The sequence below is a fragment of the Argopecten irradians genome, chromosome 5 (genome assembly GCF_041381155.1).
Source record: "Argopecten irradians isolate NY chromosome 5, Ai_NY, whole genome shotgun sequence".
Lineage (NCBI taxonomy): Eukaryota > Metazoa > Mollusca > Bivalvia > Pectinida > Pectinidae > Argopecten > Argopecten irradians.
In genome coordinates, this window is record NC_091138.1 from 49,855,144 (window position 1) to 49,880,716 (window position 25,573).

A 25,573-nucleotide genomic window follows, 5' to 3' on the forward strand; every position below is an offset into this window, starting at 1 on the left:
AGGAATTAATGTCAAGTTCACATTCAATGGTGGAGGAATTAATGTCAAGGTCACATACAATGGTAGAGGAATTAATGTCAAGGTCACATTCAATAGTAGAGGAATTAATGTCACACACAACAGTAGATGAATTAGACATATTTACTATCAATCTAGACATATCAACTATCAATCTAGACATATTAACCATCAATTTAGACATATTAACCATCAATTTAGACATATCAACCATCAATTTAGACATATCAACTATCAATCTAGACATATCAACTATCAATCTAGATATATCAACTATCAATCTAGACATATTAACCATCAATCTAGACATATTTACTATCAATCTAGACATATCAACTATCAATTTAGACATATTAACCATCAATTTAGACATATTAACTATCAATCTAAAAGGCATATCAACTATCAATCTAGACATATTAACCATCAATTTAGACATATCAATTATCAATCTAGACATATTAACCATCAACTTGACATATCAACTATCAATCTAGACATATTAACCTTCAATTTAGACATATCAACTATCAACCTAGACATATTAACCATCAACTAGACTTATCAACTATCAACCTACACATATTAACCATCAATTTAGACATATCAACTATCAATCTAGACATATTAACCATCAACTTGACATATCAACCATCAATTTAGACATATCAACTATCAATCTAGACATATCAACCATCAATCTAGACATATTAACCATCAATTTAGACATACCAACTATCAATCTAGACATATCAACCATCAATCTAGACATATTAAGCATCAATTTAGACATATTAACCATCAATTTAGATATATTAACCATCAATCTAGACATATCAACCATCAATCTAGACATATCAACTATCAAACTACACATATTAACTATCAATTTAGACATATCAACTATCAATCTAGACATATTAACCATCAATCTAGACATATTAACTATCAATCTAGACATATCAACCATCAATCTAGACATATTAAGCATCAATTTAGACATATCAACTATCAAACTACACATATTAACTATCAATCTAGATATATCAACTATCAATCTAGACATATAAACCATCAATTTAGACATATCAACTATCAACCTACACATATTAACCATCAATTTAGACATATCAACTATCAACCTACACATATTAACCATCAACTAGACATATCAACTATCAATCTAGACATATTAACCATCAATTTAGACATATTAGCTATCAATCTAGACATATTAACCATCAATTTAGACATATCAACTATCAATCTAGACATATCAATTATCAATCTAGAAGACATATCAACTATCAATCTAGACATATCAACCATCAATTTAGACATATCAACTATCAACCTAGACATATTAACCATCAACTAGACATATCAACTATCAACCTAGAGATATTAACCATCAACTAGACATATCAACTATCAACCTACACATATTAACCATCAATTTAGACATATCAACTATCAATCTAGACATATTAACCATCAATCTAGACATATTAACTATCAATCTAGACATATCAACCATCAATCTAGACATATTAAGCATCAATTTAGACATATCAACTATCAAACTACACATATTAACTATCAATCTAGATATATCAACTATCAATCTAGACATATAAACCATCAATTTAGACATATCAACTATCAACCTACACATATTAACCATCAATTTAGACATATCAACTATCAACCTACACATATTAACCATCAACTAGACATATCAACTATCAATCTAGACATATTAACCATCAATTTAGACATATTAGCTATCAATCTAGACATATTAACCATCAATTTAGACATATCAACTATCAATCTAGACATATCAATTATCAATCTAGAAGACATATCAACTATCAATCTAGACATATCAACCATCAATTTAGACATATCAACTATCAACCTAGACATATTAACCATCAACTAGACATATCAACTATCAACCTAGAGATATTAACCATCAACTAGACATATCAACTATCAACCTACACATATTAACCATCAATTTAGACATATCAACTATCAATCTAGACATATTAACCATCAATCTAGACATATTAACTATCAATCTAGACATATCAACCATCAATCTAGACATATTAAGCATCAATTTAGACATATCAACTATCAAACTACACATATTAACTATCAATCTAGATATATCAACTATCAATCTAGACATATAAACCATCAATTTAGACATCAACTATCAACCTACACATATTAACCATCAATTTAGACATATCAACTATCAACCTACACATATTAACCATCAACTAGACATATCAACTATCAATCTAGACATATTAACCATCAATTTAGACATATTAGCTATCAATCTAGACATATTAACCATCAATTTAGACATATCAACTATCAATCTAGACATATCAATTATCAATCTAGAAGACATATCAACTATCAATCTAGACATATCAACCATCAATTTAGACATATCAACTATCAACCTAGACATATTAACCATCAACTAGACATATCAACTATCAACCTAGAGATATTAACCATCAACTAGACATATCAACTATCAACCTACACATATTAACCATCAATTTAGACATATCAACTATCAATCTAGACATATTAACCATCAACTTGACATATCAACCATCAATTTAGACATATCAACTATCAATCTAGACATATCAACCATCAATCTAGACATATTAACCATCAATTTAGACATATCAACTATCAATCTAGACATATCAACCATCAATCTAGACATATTAAGCATCAATTTAGACATATCAACTATCAACCTACACATATTAACCATCAACTAGACATATCAACTATCAATCTAGACATATTAACCATCAATTTAGACATATTAACTATCAATCTAGACATATTAACCATCAATCTAGACATATCAACCATCAATCTAGACATATTAAGCATCAATTTAGACATATCAACTATCAATCTAGACATATTAACCATCAACTAGACATATCAACTATCAATCTAGACATATTAACCATTAATTTAGACATATTTACTATCAATCTAGACATATTAACCATCAATCTAGACATATTTACTATCAATCTAGACATATCAACTATCAATCTAGACATATTAACCATCAATTTAGACAAATCAACTATCAATCTAGACATATTAACCATCAATTTAGACATATTAACTATCAATTTAGACATATTAACCATCAATTTAGACAAATCAACTATCAATCTAGACATATTAACCATCAATTTAGACAAATCAACTATCAATCTAGACATATTAACTATCAATTTAGACATATTAACTATCAATTTAGACATATTAACCATCAATTTAGACATATCAACTATCAATCTAGACATATTAACCATCAATTTAGACATATTAACTATCAATTTAGACATATTAACCATCAATTTAGACATATCAACTATCAATCTAGACATATCAACCATCAATTTAGACAAATCAACTATCAATCTAGACATATTAACTATCAATTTAGACATATTAACTATCAATTTAGACATATTAACCATCAATTTAGACATATCAACTATCAATCTAGACATATTAACCATCAATCTAGACATATTAACTATCAATTTAGACATATCAACTATCAATCTAGACATATTAACCATCAATTTCGACATATTAACTATCAATCTAGACATATAAACTATCAATCTAGACATATCAACCATCAATCTAGACATATTAACTATCAATCTAGACATATTAACTATCAATCTAGACATATTAACTATCAATTTAGACATATCAACTATCAACCTAGACATATTAACTATCAATCTAGACATATCAACCATCAATTTAGACATATCAACTATCAATCTAGACATATCAACTATCAATCTAGACATATTAACTATCAATCTAGACATATAAACTATCAATCTAGACATATCAACCATCAATCTAGATATATCAACTATCAATCTAGATATATCAACTATCAATCTAGACATATTAACCATCAATTTAAACATATCAACTATCAACCTAGACATATTTACCATCAACTAGACATATCAACCATCAATCTAGACATATCAACTATCAATCTAGACATATAAACTATCAATCTAGACATATCAACCATCAATCTAGACATATCAACCATCAATCTAGATATATCAACTATCAATCTAGACATATTAACTATCAATCTAGACATATTAACCATCAATTTAAACATATTAAGCATCAATCTAGACATATTTACCATCAATTTAGACATATCAACTATCAATCTAGACATATCAACTATCAATCTAGACATATCAACTATCAATCTAGAAATATCAACCATCAATCTAGACATATTAACCATCAATTTAGACATATTAACCATCAATCTAAACATATTTACCATCAATTTAGACATATCAACTATCAATTTAGACATATTAACCATCAATTTAAACATATCAACTATCAACCTAGACATATTTACCATCAACTAGACATATCAACCATCAATCTAGACATATCAACTATCAATCTAGACATATAAACTATCAATCTAGACATATCAACCATCAATCTAGACATATCAACTATCAATCTAGACATATAAACTATCAATCTAGACATATCAACCATCAATCTAGACATATCAACCATCAATCTAGATATATCAACTATCAATCTAGACATATTAACTATCAATCTAGACATATTAACCATCAATTTAAACATATCAACTATCAACCTAGACATATTTACCATCAACTAGACATATCAACCATCAATCTAGATATATCAACTATCAATCTAGACATATCAACTATCAATCTAGACATATTAACCATCAATCTAGACATATTTACCATCAATTTAGACATATCAACTATCAATCTAGACATATCAACTATCAATCTAGACATATCAACTATCAATCTAGACATATCAACTATCAATCTAGAAATATCAACCATCAATCTAGACATATTAACCATCAATTTAGACATATTAACCATCAATCTAAACATATTTACCATCAATTTAGACATATCAACTATCAATTTAGACATATCAACTATCAATCTAGACATATCAACTATCAATCTAGACATTTTGACCATCAATTTTGACATATTAACCATCAATCTAGACATATTAACCATCGATTTAGACATAATAACCATATATGGAGACATACTGTCGAGACTGTCTGAGTGACCCCCTGTATGACTCCCTGTCTTATGTGACCTTACTTGAGACACCCCCCCCAACGTATTTTGCTATATAATGGCATGGGTCTGTTTTCAGCGACTCCCAGTCTTACGTGACAAGGGACCATATTTTTACAACCCACACATCATTAAAAGTCTGTCTTGAACGACTTTTCATTCGCCTGGGGCCATAATTATGATTGAGAAAGAGGTGTGAACATCGAACAAAACATTGACTGTTGACTACGATAAGAGTACATTACTGTGTAACCAGTTTTGACGGATCATGAAAGATCGGTTTTTTCCACAAAACTTTGCCTTAAACTATTAAATAGGCTAGATCTCATACAGATATTTCTCAATACTAAACAAGGGTAAACATTGACAATTAATAACGAAACACGTTAAAGAAACCGGCATGTTTTATTTTGCCTACCGTATCATCCTATGGCTTGGCTTGGGTGACCCTCTTCTTGTTTTGTACATAGCATTTACGGCCAAACATAATTTTGTTCTTTGATATGAGTAAACAATCATTATAACTGCCATCCCAAAGTCAGAAACCCTATATTTTCTTCAAACATTTCTCATAACACCAAAAATTCTTGTAAAAACAAATGCACACGACTTGGGCTTCTGTAATGGCCGCCATTGGTAGCAGTGTACAGTAGATTTGTAAAATTCAGCAAAATAAAGCTAAGGTTTTAAAATGTTACCTCTACTGTACAGTAGTAATGTTTTTTATTTACACATCTGCAATCGTTTTGCAATGATTGTTTTCGGACAAGTGTGATTTTTGTATTTTTTTCAAGCCTGAAAAACCATGACACACAAATATTTTTTTTTATCGCAAAAAAATGATATTTTTAACCCAAAATTACACCCCCTCCAGAGAGAATTTTTTTCTTGAACAAAGTTTAAAACCAAACATCAATGCATGTCTGCTTGTAATTTATAACTAGATCTAAATGATTTTTAATTAAAAAAAAATCAAATAATTTTTCATTTTTGTTTTATTTTTTATTATTATTATATTTGATTTATCTTTTAAAAAATCAGGTAATTGATATATTTATAATAAAGAATAAATTTACAGACAATTTAAAGACAGGTTTTTGTACAGTGATGAACTTGGACTGCCTTAAGTGACTCCCTTTCTTATGTGACCTTTTTGTGATGGTCCCTTGGAAAGTCACTTAAGACAGTCTTGACTGTATTAAAATATATTTGTGATTGATTTCTCTGTTTTACACACCTTCCTGAATGCTAACAAATTGCTTTGTGAGTGATGAGGGTATTACAGCATCAGGTAACTCTCGGAGAAACAGTTTCAATAGGCCAGCGATGGCCATAATGTCATTGTCATCTTCCAGGTCAGCATTTCCCTGGCTGTCAAAACTGGCACGTAGTTTCTCCACGACTCGGGCACTTCCATTAATACGGAAAATACCCTCATGATTAAAGCCTGAAACACAGAAAAAAATATTCTACAGAAAAAGATGTTTGTCCTAAATAAGGTCATCTATGGACAGCCTCCTCTGTATATAATGTAATGTGTATGTGAACGTCTATGTTTCGGGAGGCTGCAGTATACTCATGTCATGTGTATGTGAATGTCTATGTTTCGGGAGGCTGCAGTATACTCATGTCATGTGTATGTGAATGTCTATGTTTCGGGAGGCTGCAGTATACTCATGTGTCTCTTTGTAATAGTGGGTCCGCTCCTGTTCTTTTTATACTGTATAGCGCTTTAAATTTGCAGGGTAAATATTTCGTGTTTTTGCTTACTGAACATATTCGCAGGGGTTTAATTTCGTGATGCACCTGCTTCAGATATTTCGCGGATAGCTTGTACATTGACATTGTTTTAAGTCAGTATTATTCAAGCTTCTTTACATTGTACATTAACATTTGAAAAGGGGATAAATCAACTTTGAAACAGAACTACGCTTGTCAACACGTGTGTTTTTAATCTTGCTTTGTGTGTACACTGTCGTCATGCGCCAGTAAGTTCACTCGAAAGAATTCACTGAAGTTGAACTGCTACTACAAGACAGATCGTAATAATGTATGTAGTGAGATTTTATCAATAAATTGTTGGCTTTACATGATCTTTGCTTGTTTTTACTTAGTCGACAGGCAATTGTCTAGGAATAAACACGTACATACACAGTAATAATGTCTCTTGACACATGGTTAAAACATGGTAAACTGGGCATATGGACACCACTATCGCCGTTATTACCCCACCCACAGTAACTAGAAATTGTTGTGCTTTATGTAATGATAACGATACTTCTCAGCGTTGTGCTAAATATTTCGCTGGTGTTTAGAATTCCAGGATTTCGGTGGAACCAAGAATATAGTGAAAATAAAACCCCCGCGAACCCCTATACAGTAGTGCTATCTCACTAAAGCATGCTACCAGTTAAGACAATGTACAAGGCACTCACCCGGCCATATTAGGAGGAACAAAGTCAGTGAGGAAGAATAGAAAAGATAACATCCTACATTTAGTAGACTTTTACAATCATGCAATATTTGCTGTTGCTCACCTTTACTCTGGATATGCTCACACACCCGGGTTACAAGGAAGGGCACAGTTGATCCTGCGGGAGCCAGCTGAACAAGCTCATCCAGGGCAACTCCAAATGTCTTACGGGCATTGGACGTAATTTTCCTCCTAGTCCCCGGACTTTGCAGCAACTTTCTAACCTTCTCCATGGAACCATCGGTGTTCAGTCTGTTAGTCTGTGAACAGTATCTCAAAACTATAATTATCTCCATGGAACCATCGGTGTTCAGTCTGTTAGTCTGTGAACAGTATCTCAATACTGTAATTATCTCCATAGAACCATCGGTGTTCAGTCTGTTAGTCTGTGAACAGTATCTCAATACTATAATTATCTCCATAGAACCATCGGTGTTCTGTCTATTAGTCTGTGAACAGTATCTCAATACTATAATTATCTCCATAGAACCATCGGTGTTCTGTCTGTTAGTCTGTGAAACAACAGTTATCTCTATATAATTATCTAGATACCAAGACACTGAGTTTCTACTGACATTAATATAGGACATCCCGCTACATTGCCTGACCATTCTACAAAGGACAAAGGTAAACTTTACCACCTGACTACATAACTTTTCACAAAAGCTCTCACACTAAATACAGGGTCAAACATACCACCTCCTGGTTTGGTAGAACCATTATGATCAAGTGAAATGAGTTAGAAATGTCAGCAGGCCAGACCTATATGTTAATGAGAGGCTCAAGGCCAAGGCCGGAGGCCAGTCGCAGCTGTCTGTCGACCATGAAATAATAAAACAATAAACAAACAAAAAACCAACAACAAAACACGTGTGCCATCCATCTCCCATGGATAGTGACGGACATTAAGTAAAAAGTCATGTGTACCAAGTACAAGTCAGGTGTACCTTAAGGGCCTCAATAAAGACACATATAAATAACCTTAAGGACCTCAATAAAGATACATATAAATAACCTTAAGGACCTCAATAAAGACACATATAAACAAGAGGCCCAGAGGGCCTGTATCGCTCACCTGTTTTTTTTGTTAGTAATTATCACAAGACTCTGACAATTGGAAAAATAAGCAAAATTGACTCCCAAAGTTTAATTTTGAATCACAACCATACAATGATGCTATTGATACCATACAAATATGCTATCCAATACATAGGTTCAGAGACAAAGTAATTTATATGAAAGTAGTAGCCTAATTGACCTTTTTGACCTCGCATCTATTGCCGTCTAAGGCCCTGGGGGTCAGCCCTATCATTTGTACAATTTCAAATCCAAACCCTATAAGGATGCTACCATTGCATTATAAGTGCTCTTTTTACATATATAAACAATGCAATTCTTTAAACGCACGCACGCACGCAAGCAATAAATGAGTCTGTTAAGTCATTAACAATTCCCCAGACATTGTATGCGAGGCTGTGGTATATTTGTGTTGTGTCTCCTTGTGATAACTTTTATAGTGCTATCTCACTGCAGTATGCCATTGTAAGGCACCAGGTACATTTGATATTTTATAGACATACATTTAATAACAACAGTAAATAACTATGTTGTTGAAGTGTTTACATGTTAAATGCGTTAAAAACACATTTAATCTTGGATTTATACTCATAAGGCATTATAAAGTCCTATGGCAAAGCAATACACAGAAAAACACCCTGCTGAACTTATCTTTGAGCCTATGGCTATTTAATTCCAGAGATAATTTTTTAAGTATGCACACAAAATAGAGCAAAGTATGACAGACCATTTAAAAGATTATAGAGGAGACATTTACTGTGAGATGGCAGACCTTAGCCCTGTGTGAACTGTACAAGTACATAGATATATAACTTACAGAGGAGACATATACTGTGAGATGGCAGACCTTAGCCCTGTGTGAACTGTACAAGTACATAGATATATAACTTACAGAGGAGACATATACTGTGAGATGGCAGACCTTAGCCCTGTGTGAACTGTACAAGTACATAGATATATAACTTACAGAGGAGACATATACTGTGAGATGGCAGACCTTAGCCCTGTGTGAACTGTACAAGTACATAGATATATAACTTACAGAGGAGACATTTACTGTGAGATATGGCAGACCTTAGCCCTGTGTGAACTGTACAAGTACATAGATATATAACTTACAGAGGAGACATTTACTGTGAGATGACAGACCTCAGCCCTGTGTGAACTGTACAAGTACATAGATATATAACTTACAGAGGAAGACATTTACTGTGAGATGGCAGACCTTAGCCCTGTGTGAACTGTACAAGTACATAGATATATAACTTACAGAGGAGACATTTACTGTGAGATGACAGACCTCAGCCCTGTGTGAACTGTACAAGTACATAGATATATAACTTACAGAGGAGACATTTACTGTGAGATGGCAGACCTTAGCCCTGTGTGAACTGTACAAGTACATAGATATATAACTTACAGAGGAGACATTTACTGTGAGATGACAGACCTTAGCCCTGTGTGAACTGTACAAGTACATAGATATATAACTTACAGAGGAGACATTTACTGTGAGATGGCAGACCTTAGCCCTGTGTGAACTGTACAAGTACATAGATATATAACTTACAGAGGAGACATTTACTGTGAGATGGCAGACCTTAGCCCTGTGTGAACTGTACAAGTACATAGATATATAACTTACAGAGGAGACATATACTGTGAGATGGCAGACCTTAGTCCTGTGTGAACTGTACAAGTACATAGATATATAACTTACAGAGGAGACATTTACTGTGAGATGGCAGACCTTAGCCCGGTGTGAACTGTACAAGTACATAGATATATAACTTACAGAGGAGACATTTACTGTGAGATGACAGACCTTAGCCCTGTGTGAACTGTACAAGTACATAGATATATAACTTACAGAGGAGACATTTACTGTGAGATGGCAGACCTCAGCCCTGTGTGAACTGTACAAGTACATAGATATATAACTTACAGAGGAGACATTTACTGTGAGATGGCAGACCTTAGCCCTGTGTGAACTGTACAATTACATAGATATATAACTTACAGAGGAGACATTTACTGTGAGATGACAGACCTCAGCCCTGTGTGAACTGTACAAGTACATAGATATATAACTTACAGAGGAGACATATACTGTGAGATGGCAGACCTTAGCCCTGTGTGAACTGTACAAGTACATAGATATATAACTTACAGAGGAGACATTTACTGTGAGATGGCAGACCTTAGCCCTGTGTGAACTGTACAAGTACATAGATATAAATCTTACAGAGGAGACATATACTGTGAGATGGCAGACCTTAGCCCTGTGTGAACTGTACAAGTACATAGATATAAATCTTACAGAGGAGACATTTACTGTGAGATGGCAGACCTTAGCCCTGTGTGAACTGTACAAGTACATAGATATATAACTTACAGAGGAGACATTTACTGTGAGATGACAGACCTCAGCCCTGTGTGAACTGTACAAGTACATAGATATATAACTTACAGAGGAGACATTTACTGTGAGATGACAGACCTCAGCCCTGTGTGAACTGTACAAGTACATAGATATATAACTTACAGAGGAGACATTTACTGTGAGATGGCAGACCTTAGCCCTGTGTGAACTGTACAAGTACATAGATATATAACTTACAGAGGAGACATTTACTGTGAGATGACAGACCTCAGCCCTGTGTGAACTGTACAAGTACATAGATATATAACTTACAGGCTATATTCTATATGGCTTGAGTCCCCCAACCTTCATGTGCAATTCTTATGACATTAACAATATGAACAGAAACAATTGTTTGCAGTGGATGCTATAAAACGCCATATAACATTTAATAAATAGGCTTGTGTAATCTCCGACATAAATACCAGTATATGATTATCTTACGATAGCAGTGATTCTACACACACTGATATACAACACAACACTGATATTATAAAGCTTATAGGGTCCAGACAGTGTATTTATTTAGCTATAATTTCCTTGTTATATAGATAGCCAGATCTGCTATTTCAGAATTATCTATCTTGTGATATTTACTGATACAGAACCTGGCTAGTCAATCATGAATCCTATTTGATCAGCTATCAGGAGACTTCTATCCTTAATCTAGATACAAGTTATATATTAGGAAAACTATATTGATATCACTGATAATCTACCAAATATAGCCTTGCCCAAGTTTCACTAAAGCCTGTTGTTATGTCTGTACACTATTACTGCGGAGATATGTTGAGTGCTTCCTCTTATATGGTTAAACATGGTGCTATCAATATTAATTTTTTTTTAGATTCCACAAAATGAACTCGAAATATCTATTCATGCAGTTGCTAGCTTATAAAAAAAGTTTTCATGCAGAAGACAATTGAAAAGCTTTGCTTCCTTTTTAAATCATGAATTAAAAGACAATATGTACGTGCATGTATGCAAATTAAACGTCTTTCAGCAGAAATCTGAGCAGCCAATCAATATGCAATATTTATAAACATTTCAAGAAAGCATGCGTAAAACTGATATTTTACACAATTTTCAATTTTTTAGGACGAGTGGTTTACTAAATTACTATCATATATAATGGTAGACTAGCCAGCTAATTAGGAGAGAGGACAGTGACAGCACACACACAAACTGGAAGAGGACAGTGACAGCACACACACACACTGGGAGAGGACAGTGACAACACACACACACACACTGGGAGAGGACAGTAACAACACACACACACACACTGAGAGAGGACAGTGACAACACACACACACACTGGGAGAGGACAGTGACAACACACACACACACTGGAAGAGGACAGTAACAACACACACACCCACTGGGAGAGGACTGTGAGAGGACAGTGACAACACACACACACACTGGGAGAGGACAGTGACAACACACACACACACTGGAAGAGGACAGTAACAACACACACACACACTGGGAGAGGACAGTGACAGCACACACACACACTGGGAGAGGACAGTAACAACACACACACACACACACACTGGGAGAGGACAGTGACAGCACACACACACACTGGGAGAGGACAGTGACAACACACACACACACACTGGGAGAGGACAGTGACACACACACACACACACTGGGAGAGGACAGTGACAACACACACACACACTGGGAGAGGACAGTGACAACACACACACACACACTGAGAGAGGACAGTAACAACACACACACACACACTGGGAGAGGACAGTACAGTAACAACACACACACACACACTGAGAGAGGACAGTAACAACACACACACACACACTGAGAGAGGACAGTGACAGCACACACACACACACTGGGAGAGGACAGTGACAACACACACACACACACTGGGAGAGGACAGTGACAGCACACACACACACTGGGAGAGGACACAGTAACAAACACACACACACACCCACTGGGAGAGGACAGTAACAACACACACACACACACACTGGGAGAGGACAGTGACAACACACACACACACCGAGAGAGGACAGTAATAACACAAACACACACTGGGAGAGGACAGTGAGTGACAACACACACACACACTGGGAGAGGACAGTAACAGCACACACACACACACACTGGGAGAGGACAGTGACAACACACATACCCACTGGGAGAGGACAGTGACAACACACACACACACACTGGGGGAGGACAGTAACAACACACACACACACACACACTGGGAGAGGACAGTGACAACACACATACCCACTGAGAGAAGACAGTGAAAACACACACACACACTGGGAGAGGACAGTGACAACACACACACACACTGGGGGAGGACAGTAACAACACACACACACACACACACTGGGAGAGGACAGTGACAACACACACACACACTGGGAGAGGACAGTGACAACACACACACACACTGGGAGAGGACAGTACAACACACACAGCCACTGGGAGTGGACAGTGACAACACACACACCCACTGGGAGAGGACAGTAACAACACACATACCCACTGAGAGAGGACAGTAACAACACACACACACTGGGAGAGGACAGTAACAACACACACACACACACTGGAAGATGACAGTGACAACACACACACCCACTGGGAGAGGACAGTAACAACACACACACACACTGGGAGAGGACAGTGACAACACACACACACTGGGAGAGGACAGTAACAACACACACACACACACACTGGGAGAGGACAGTGACAACACACACACACACACACACTGGGAGAGGACAGTGACAACACACACACACACTGGGAGAGGACAGTGACAACACACACACACACTGGGAGAGGACAGTGACAACACACACACACACACTGGGAGAGGACAGTGACAACACACACACACACACTGGGACAGGACAGTGACAACACACACACACACTGGGACAGGACAGTGACAACACACACACACACACACTGGGAGAGGACAGTGACAACACACACACACACTGGGAGAGGACAGTGACAACACACACACACACTGGGAGAGGACAGTAACAACACACACACCCACTGAGAGAGGACAGTGACAACACACACACACACTGGGAGAGGACAGTAACAACACACACACACACTGGGAGAGGACAGTGACAACACACACACACACTGGGAGAGGACACAACAACACACACACACACTGGGAGAGGACAGTGACAACACACACACACACTGGGAGAGGACAGTGACAACACACACACACACACTGAGAGAGGACAGTAACAACACACACACACACACTGAGAGAGGACAGTGACAACACACACACACACTGGGAGAGGACAGTAACAACACACACACACACTGGGAGAGGACAGTAACAACACACACACACACTGGGAGAGGACAGTGACAACACACACACACACACACACTGGGAGAGGACAGTGACAACACACACACACACTGGGAGAGGACAGTAACAACACACACACACACACACTGGGAGAGGACAGTGACAACACACACACACACACTGGGAGAGGACAGTAACAACACACACAGCCACTGGGAGTGGACAGTGACAACACACACAGCCACTGGGAGAGGACAGTAACAACACATACACACACTGGGAGAGGACAGTGACAACACACACAGCCACTGGGAGTGGACAGTGACAACACATACACACACTGGGAGAGGACAGTGACAACACACACACCCACTGAGAGAGAACAGTGACAACACACACACCCACACTGGGAGAGGACCTCAAACACACATACAACATGCCCACTGGGAGAGGACCTCAAACACACATACAACATGCCCACTGGGAGAGGACCTCAAACACACATACAACATGCCCACTGGGAGAGGACCACAAACAAACATACAACATGCCCACTGGGAGAGGACCTCAAACAAAGATACAACATGCCACTGACCTTGTAATACCTGACCCTGAAATCAAACACATACAGAGTCAATAGGGACCGACATATTAATATAAGAGGCCCAGAGGGCCTGTATCTCTCACCTGTTTTTTTGTTTTTTTTTTGTTTGTAATTTAGTAATTAGTGACTCAAAAATCACAAAGACTTTTACAATTAAAAAAAAAATAGCAAACTTGAACCCACAATTTGTTTAATTTTAAATCCCAACCATAAAATAATGCTATAGATACCATATGAATATGCTATCCAATACATGGTTTCAGTGAGGATGTAATTTATATGAAAATAGTAGCCTAATTAAGCTTTTTTGCCCCACGCCTAAGACCCCTGGGGGTCAGCCCTATCATTTTTACAATTTTGAATCCCCACCCTATAAGGATGCAACCATTGCATTATGAGTGCTATCCCATGCTTAGGTTCTGAGAAGAAGTCGTTTATATGGAAATAGCAAATTGACCACTTTTGACCTCGCCCCTCAGGCCCCCGGGGGATCTGCCCCATCATTTGTACAATGTTGAATCCCCACCCTATCAGAATGCTACCATTGCATTATATTTACACTTGCTTGGCTTGATCACTATACGTAAGTACTAGTTGATTTTGTTTACCATAACTGCATGGTAACTTTGAACTTTGAACTTGTGTATGAAAATGTTCTATGCAATGTAAAGGGGCTACTTTTTTTGAAAAACCAACACATGGCTTTGTATACATTTTGACGCAACATTACGTGTATATTGTTGTTTTTCATATAATTTTGGAAAAATGTAAACAATACATATATGTTTTATATATGATACAATCATTTTTAAGATTAACAATTGTATAAAGAAACGGGAAAAAATATCCCGACCGGGGCGACGTGCAGTGCTTTCATTTTTGTTAAAAATGATGGATGTCAAATGTAAACATTACCTCTGTGTCTATGTTCTACGATCGAGTCTTTGGGATTGACGGACTTGAGACTCTCTGACAGAGCTAGGTCAGTTATAAACATATTCTCTTGTCTTTGTTCTTTGAGAATTTAATCATGTGTTGACAGTTACGCGTCACCACAAATACATTGTATCCATCGAACACAAGTGAAGTTGTTCCATCTATCGATGGCGATGGATCTTAGCATAGATTAAATAATCACATGGCTCCGAAGGATGTAATATCGTCAAGTCAGACAACAATCTCAAAAAAATATAGCTACTTGAATACCGGTGTTTTGACAACTTCGGAAAACTCCAGTGTGTAAGCGTGCGTCAGCCTCGCCTCGCTGCACAATAACGGTCACCGAGTTCACACATGTGGCCGAGTACAAATGCTTTATGTTATTACGCTATATATTAACTTTTAGCAAAATTGAAAACCTATTTAAAGTTCTGATCTGATTAAATAAAATTATCTCTGAAATTTAATTTGTTTGTCATGTTTATTTTACACTAAAAAATTGAACTTTTTTGTCGTCGCGGATGAATAATTCTACCTTACGTGAAGAGTCATCATTTGCTATTCAATTGAGTAAGCTCCTCCCACTTTTGACCGACTTTTATTGAATGTTTACGTCACTTTCAACTGACGATTTTATTGCATAAAATATAAATGAAAAATCGTGTGAGTGTAAATATAGGGATTGGATTTCGTTTTTATGTTAACCATGCTTGTATGGAGCAATTCCTCTAAGAATATATTCAATATGGGGCGCTAACCCAGTACACCTCACCCCTATATCCTCCCATACACCCCCACCTCTCCCCACCACCTACATCCCATATTACCCCAGTACACCACACCCCTATATCCTCCCATACACTCCCACCTCTCTCCACCACCTATATCCCATATTACCCCAGTACACCACACCCCTATATTCTACCCAGCTCTCCCCACCACCTAAATCCCATATTACCCCTGTACACCTCACCCCTATATCCTCCCATACACTCCCACCTCTCTCCACCACCTATATCCCATATTACCCCAGTACACCACACCCCTATATTCTACCCAGCTCTCCCCACCACCTAAATCCCATATTACCCCTGTACATCTCACCCCTATATCCTCCCATACACTCCCACCTCTCCCCACCACCTACATCCCATATTACCCCAGTACACCACACCCCTATATTCTACCCACCTCTCCCCACCACCTAAATCCCATATTACCCCTGTACACCTCACCCCTATATCCTCCCATACACTCCCACCTCTCTCCACCACCTATATCCCATATTACCCCAGTACACCACACCCCTATATTCTACCCAGCTCTCCCCACCACCTAAATCCCATATTACCCCTGTACATCTCACCCCTATATCCTCCCATACACTCCCACCTCTCCCCATCACCTAAATCCCATATTACCCCAGTACACCTCACCCCTATATCCTCCCATACACTCCCACCTCTCCCCAACACCTACATGCCATCCCATATTACCCCAGTACACCACATCCCTATATCCTACCCCACCTCTCCCCATCACCTACATCCCATATTACCCAAATACACACCTCAACCCTATATCCTACCCCCCACCTACATCCCATATTACCCCAGTACACCTCACCCATATATCCCAGCATACACTCCCCCCTCTCCCCACCACCTACTTCCCATATTACCCCAGTACACCTCACCCCTATATCCCCCATACACTCCCACCTCTCCCCACCACCTACATTCCATATTACCCCAGTACACCACACCCCTATATCCTAGCCCACCTCTCCCCACCACCTATATCCCATATTACCCCAGTTCATCTCACCCCTATATCCCCCATACACTCCCACCTCTCCCCAACACCTACATCCCATATTACCCCAGTACACCTCACCCCTATATCCCCCATACACTCCCACCTCTCCCCACCACCTACATCCCATATTACCCCAATACACCTCACCCCTATATCCTACCCCACCTCTCCCCACCACCTATATCCCATATTACCCCAGTACACCTCACCCCTATATCCCCCATACACTCCCACCTCTCCCCACCACCTACATCCCATATTACCCCAATACACCTCACCCCTATATCCTACCCCACCTCTCCCCACCACCTATATCTGTGTGAAGTCCATTCTGTCAGTTGTAGATATCTGTGAGTGAAGTACGTTGTGTCAGTTATAGATATCTGTGTGAAGTCCATACTGTCAGTTATAGATATATGTGTAAAGGTCATACTGTCAGTTATTGATATATGTGTAAAGGTCATACTGTCAGTTATAGATATATGTGTAAAGGTCATACTGACAGTTATAGATATATGTGTGAAGTCCATACTGTCAGTTATAGATATATGTGTAAAGGTCATACTGTCAGTTATAGATATATGTGTAAAGGTCATACTGTGACAGTTATAGATATATGTGTAAAGGTCATACTGACAGTTATAGATATATGTGTAAAGGTCATACTGACAGTTATAGATATATGTGTAAAGGTCATACTGTCAGTTATAGATATATGTGTAAAGGTCATACTGACAGTTATAGATATATGTGTAAAGGTCATACTGTCAGTTATAGATATATGTGTAAAGGTCATACTGTCAGTTATAGATATATGTGTAAAGGTCATACTGTCAGTTATAGATATATGTGTAAAGGTCATACTGTCAGTTATAGATATATGTGTAAAGGTCATACTGACAGTTATATATATATGTGTAAAGGTCATACTGTCAGTTATAGATATCTGTGTGTGAAGTCCATTCTGTCAGTTATAGATATATGTGTGAAGTCCATACGACAGTTATAGATATCTGTGTAAAGGTCATACTGTCAGTTATAGATATATGTGTAAAGGTCATACTGTCAGTTATAGATATATGTGTAAAGGTCATACTGTCAGTTATAGATATATGTGTAAAGGTCATACTGACAGTTATAGATATATGTGTAAAGGTCATACTGACAGTTATAGATATATGTGTAAAGGTCATACTGACAGTTATAGATATATGTGTAAAGGTCATACTGTCAGTTATAGATATATGTGTAAAGGCCATACTGTCAGTTATAGATATATGTGTAAAGGTCATACTGTCAGTTATAGATATATGTGTAAAGGTCATACTGTCAGTTATAGATATATGTGTAAAGGTCATACTGACAGTTATAGATATATGTGTAAAGGTCATACTGACAGTTATAGATATATGTGTAAAGGTCATACTGTCAGTTATAGATATATGTGTAAAGGTCATACTGTCAGTTATAGATATATGTGTAAAGGTCATACTGTCAGTTATAGATATATGTGTAAAGGTCATACTGTCAGTTATAGATATATGTGTAAAGGTATACTGTCAGTTATAGATATATGTGTAAAGGTCATACTGTCAGTTATAGATATATGTGTAAAGGTCATACTGTCAGTTATAGATATATGTGTAAAGGCCATACTGTCAGTTATAGATATCTGTGTGTGAAGTCCATACTGTCAGTTATAGATATATGTGTAAAGGTCATACTGTCAGTTATAGATATATGTGTAAAGGTCATACTGTCAGTTATAGATATATGTGTAAGGCCATACTGACAGTTATAGATATATGTGTAAAGGTCATACTGTCAGTTATAGATATTATGTGTAAAGGTCATACTGACAGTTATAGATATATGTGTGAAGTCCATACTGTAGTTTATAGATATCTGTGTAAAGTCCATACTGTCAGTTATAGATATATGTGTGAAGGTCATACTGTCAGTTATAGATATCTGTGTGTGAAGTCCATTCTGTCAGTTATAGATATATGTGTAAAGGTCATACTGTCAGTTATAGATATTGTGTATAGTCAACTGTCAGTAAAATGTGTAAGGTCATACTGTCAGTTATAGATATATGTGTAAAGGTCATACTGTCAGTTATAGATATATGTGTAAAGGTCATACTGTCAGTTATAGATATATGTGTAAAGGTCATACTGTCAGTTATAGATATATGTGTAAAGGTCATACTGTCAGTTATAGATATATGTGTAAAGGTCATACTGTCAGTTATAGATATATGTGTAAAGGTCATACTGTCAGTTATAGATATATGTGTAAAGGTCATACTGTCAGTTATAGATATATGTGTAAAGGTCCATACTGTCAGTTATAGATATATGTGTAAAGGTCATACTGTCAGTTATAGATATATGTGTAAAGGTCATACTGTCAGTTATAGATATCTGTGTAAAGGTCATACTGTCAGTTATAGATATATGTGTGAAGTCCATACTGTCAGTTATAGATATATGTGTAAAGTCCATACTGTCAGTTATAGATATATGTGTGAAGGTCCATACTGTCAGTTATAGATATCTGTGTAAAGGTCCATACTGTCAGTTATAGATATATGTGTAAAGGTCATACTGTCAGTTATAGAATATATGTGTAAAGGTCATTCTGTCAGTTATAGATATATGTGTAAAGGTCATACTGTCAGTTATAGATATATGTGTAAAGGTCATACTGTCAGTTATAGATATATGTGTAAAGGTCATACTGTCAGTTATAGATATATGTGTAAAGGTCATACTGTCAGTTATAGATATATGTGTAAAGGTCATACTGTCAGTTATAGATATATGTGTGTGAAGGTCCATACTGTCAGTTATAGATATATGTGTGAAGTCCATACTGTCAGTTATAGATATCTGTGTAAAGGTCATACTGTCAGTTATAGATATATGTGTAAAGGTCATACTGTCAGTTATAGATATATGTGTAAAGGTCATACTGTCAGTTATAGATATATGTGTGTAAAGGTCATACTGACAGTTATAGATATATGTGTAAAGGTCATACTGACAGTTATAGATATATGTGTAAAGGTCATACTGACAGTTATAGATATATGTGTAAAGGTCATACTGTCAGTTATAGATATATGTGTAAAGGTCATACTGACAGTTATAGATATATGTGTAAAGGTCATACTGACAGTTATAGATATCTGTGTAAAGGTCATACTGTCAGTTATAGATATATGTGTGAAGTCAATAACTGTCAGTTATAGATATTTGTGTAAAGGTCATACTGTCAGTTATAGATATTTGTGTAAAGGTCATACTGTCAGTTATAGATATTTGTGTAAAGGTCATACTGTCAGTTATAGATATATGTGTAAAGGTCATACTGACAGTTATAGATATATGTGTAAAGGCCATACTGTCAGTTTATAGATATATGTGTAAAGGTCATACTGACAGTTATAGATAGATATATGTGTGAAGTCCATACTGTCAGGTTATAGATATCTGTGTGAAGTCCATATCTGTCAGTTATAGATATATGTGTGAAGGTCATACTGTCAGTTATAGATATCTGTGTGAAGTCCATACTGTCAGTTATAGATATCTGTGTGTGAAGTCCATTCTGTCAGTTATAGATATCTGTGTGAAGTCCATACTGTCAGTTATAGATATATGTGTAAAGGCCATACTGTCAGTTATAGATATATGTGTAAAGGTCATACTGTCAGTTATAGATATATGTGTAAAGGTCATACTGTCAGTTATAGATATATGTGTAAAGGTCATACTGTCAGTTATAGATATATGTGTAAAGGTCATACTGTCAGTTATAGATATCTGTGTGTGAAGTCCATACTGTCAGTTATAGATATATGTGTGTTAAAGGTCATACTGTCAGTTATAGATATATGTGTAAAGATCATACTGTCAGTTATAGATATATGTGTAAAGGTCATACTGTCAGTTATAGATATATGTGTGTGTAAGGCCATACTGTCAGTTATAGATATCTGTGTGTGAGGTCCATACTGTCAGTTATAGATATATGTGTAAAGTCCATACTGTCAGTTATAGATATCTGTGTAAAGGTCATACTGTCAGTTATAGATATATGTGTAAAGTCCATACTGTCAGTTATAGATATCTGTGTGAAGTCCATACTGTCAGTTATAGATATATGTGTGAAGGCCATACTGTCAGTTATAGATATGTGTGTGAAGTCCATTCTGTCAGTTATAGATATATGTGTAAAGGTCATACTGTCAGTTATAGATATCTGTGTAAAGGTCATACTGTCAGTTATAGATATATGTGTGAAGTCAATACTGTCAGTTATAGATATATGTGTAAAGGTCATACTGTCAGTTATAGATATATGTGTAAAGGTCATACTGTCAGTTATAGATATATGTGTGAAGTCCATACTGTCAGTTATAGATATATGTGTAAAGGTCATACTGTCAGTTATAGATATATGTGTAAAGGTCATACTGTCAGTTATAGATATATGTGTAAAGTCCATACTGTCAGTTATAGATATATGTGTAAAGGTCATACTGTCAGTTATAGATATATGTGTAAAGGTCATACTGTCAGTTATAGATATATGTGTAAAGGTCATACTGTCAGTTATAGATATATGTGTAGTAATGGTGAAGTCCATACTGTCAGTTATAGATATCTGTGTGTGAAGTCCATACTGTCAGTTATAGATATCTGTGTGAAGTCCATACTGTCAGTTATAGATATCTGTGTGAAGTCCATACTGTCAGTTATAGATATCTGTGTGAAGTCCATACTGTCAGTTATAGATATCTGTGTGAAGTCCATACTGTCAGTTATAGATATCTGTGTGAAGTCCATACTGTCAGTTATAGATATATGTGTGAAGGCCATACTGTCAGTTATAGATATCTGTGTGTGAAGTCCATTCTGTCAGTTATAGATATATGTGTAAAGTCCATACTGTCAGTTATAGATATATGTGTAAAGGTCATACTGTCAGTTATAGATATATGTGTAAAGGTCATACTGTCAGTTATAGATATATGTGTAAAGGTCATACTGTCAGTTATAGATATATGTGTAAAGGTCATACTGTCAGTTATAGATATATGTGTAAGTCATACTGTCAGTTATAGATATATGTGTAAAGGTCATACTGTCAGTTATAGATATATGTGTGTGAAAGTCCATACTGTCAGTTATAGATATATGTGTGAAGTCCATACTGTCAGTTATAGATATCTGTGTGAAGTCCATACTGTCAGTTATAGAATCTGTGTGAAGTCATACTGTCAGTTATAGATATATGTGTGAAGGTCCATACTGTCAGTTATAGATATCTGTGTGAAGTCCATACTGTCAGTTATAGATATATGTGTGAAGGTCCATACTGTCAGTTATAGATATCTGTGTGAAGTCCATACTGTCAGTTATAGATATATGTGTGAAGTCCATACTGTCAGTTATAGATATATGTGTGAAGTCCATACTGTCAGTTATAGATATATGTGTAAAGGTCCATACTGTCAGTTATAGATATATGTGTGAAGTCCATACTGTCAGTTATAGATATATGTGTAAAGGTCATACTGTCAGTTATAGATATATGTGTAAAGGTCATACTGTCAGTTATAGATATATGTGTAAAGGTCATACTGTCAGTTATAGATATATGTGTAAAGGTCATACTGTCAGTTATAGATATATGTGTAAAGGTCATACTGTCAGTTATAGATATATGTGTAAAGGTCATACTGTCAGTTATAGATATATGTGTAAAGGTCATACTGACAGTTATAGATATATGTGTAAAGGTCATACTGTCAGTTATAGATATATGTGTGAAGTCCATACTGTCAGTTATAGATATATGTGTGAAGTCCATACTGTCAGTTATAGATATATGTGTAAAGGTCATACTGTCAGTTATAGATATATGTGTAAAGGTCATACTGTCAGTTATAGATATCTGTGTGAAGTCCATACTGTCAGTTATAGATATATGTGTAAAGGCCATACTGTCAGTTATAGATATCTGTGTGAAGTCCATACTGTCAGTTATAGATATATGTGTGAAGTCCATACTGTCAGTTATAGATATATGTGTAAAGGTCATACTGTCAGTTATAGATATATGTGTAAAGGTCATACTGTCAGTTATAGATATATGTGTAAAGGCCATACTGTCAGTTATGGATATCTGTGTGAAGTCCATACTGTCAGTTATAGATATCTGTGTGTGAAGTCCATTCTGTCAGTTATAGATATCTGTGTGAAGTCCATACTGTCAGTTATAGATATATGTGTAAAGGTCATACTGTCAGTTATAGATATATGTGTAAAGGTCATACTGTCAGTTATAGATATATGTGTGAAGTCCATACTGTCAGTTATAGATATATGTGTAAAGGTCATACTGTCAGTTATAGATATATGTGTAAAGGTCATACTGTCAGTTATAGATATATGTGTAAAGGTCATACTGTCAGTTATAGATATCTGTGTGTGAAGTCCATTCTGTCAGTTATAGATATATGTGTGAAGTCCATACTGTCAGTTATAGATATATGTGTAAAGGTCATACTGACAGTTATAGATATATGTGTGAAGGTCATACTGTCAGTTATAGATATATGTGTAAAGTCCATACTGTCAGTTGTCAGTTATAGATATATGTGTAAAGGTCATACTGTCAGTTATAGATATATGTGTAAAGTCCATACTGTCAGTTATAGATATATGTGTAAAGGTCATATACTGTCAGTTATAGATATATGTGTAAAGGTCATACTGTCAGTTATAGATATATGTGTAAAGGTCATACTGTCAGTTATAGATATATGTGTAAAGGTCATACTGTCAGTTATAGATATATGTGTAAAGGTCATACTGTCAGTTATAGATATATGTGTAAAGGTCATACTGTCAGTTATAGATATATGTGTAAAGGTCATACTGTCAGTTATAGATATATGTGTAAAGGTCATACTGTCAGTTATAGATATCTGTGTGTGAAGTCCATACTGTCAGTTATAGATATATGTGTAAAGGTCATACTGTCAGTTATAGATATATGTGTAAAGGTCATACTGTCAGTTATAGATATATGTGTAAAGGTCATACTGTCAGTTATAGATATATGTGTAAAGGTCATACTGTCAGTTATAGATATATGTGTAAAGGTACATACTGTCAGTTATAGATATATGTGTAAAGGTCATACTGTCAGTTATAGATATATGTGTAAAGGTCATACTGTCAGTTATAGATATATGTGTAAAGGTCATACTGTCAGTTATAGATATATGTGTAAAGGTCATACTGTCAGTTATAGATATATGTGTAAAGGTCATACTGTCAGTTATAGATATCTGTGTGTGAAGTCCATTCTGTCAGTTATAGATATATGTGTGAAGTCCATACTGTCAGTTATAGATATCTGTGTGAAGGTCATACTGTCAGTTATAGATATATGTGTGTAAAGGTCCATACTGTCAGTTATAGATATATGTGTAAAGGTCATACTGTCAGTTATAGATATATGTGTAAGTCCATACTGTCAGTTATAGATATATGTGTAAAGGTCATACTGTCAGTTATAGATATATGTGTAAAAGTCCATACTGTCAGTTATAGATATCTGTGTG

At 36.0% G+C, this 25,573-nt stretch overlaps 1 protein-coding gene across 1 annotated transcript in view; it reads right to left on the reverse strand.

Annotated features, from left to right (window-relative positions):
* LOC138324474 (protein FAM13A-like) overlaps nt 1-25,573 on the reverse strand; it is a 223,752-nt gene that overhangs the window by 178,741 nt on the left and 19,438 nt on the right. The window contains 2 exon segments of the mRNA XM_069269538.1: nt 6,484-6,693; nt 7,784-7,979. Of these exon segments, the coding sequence (XP_069125639.1) occupies nt 6,484-6,693; nt 7,784-7,979 (406 nt within the window).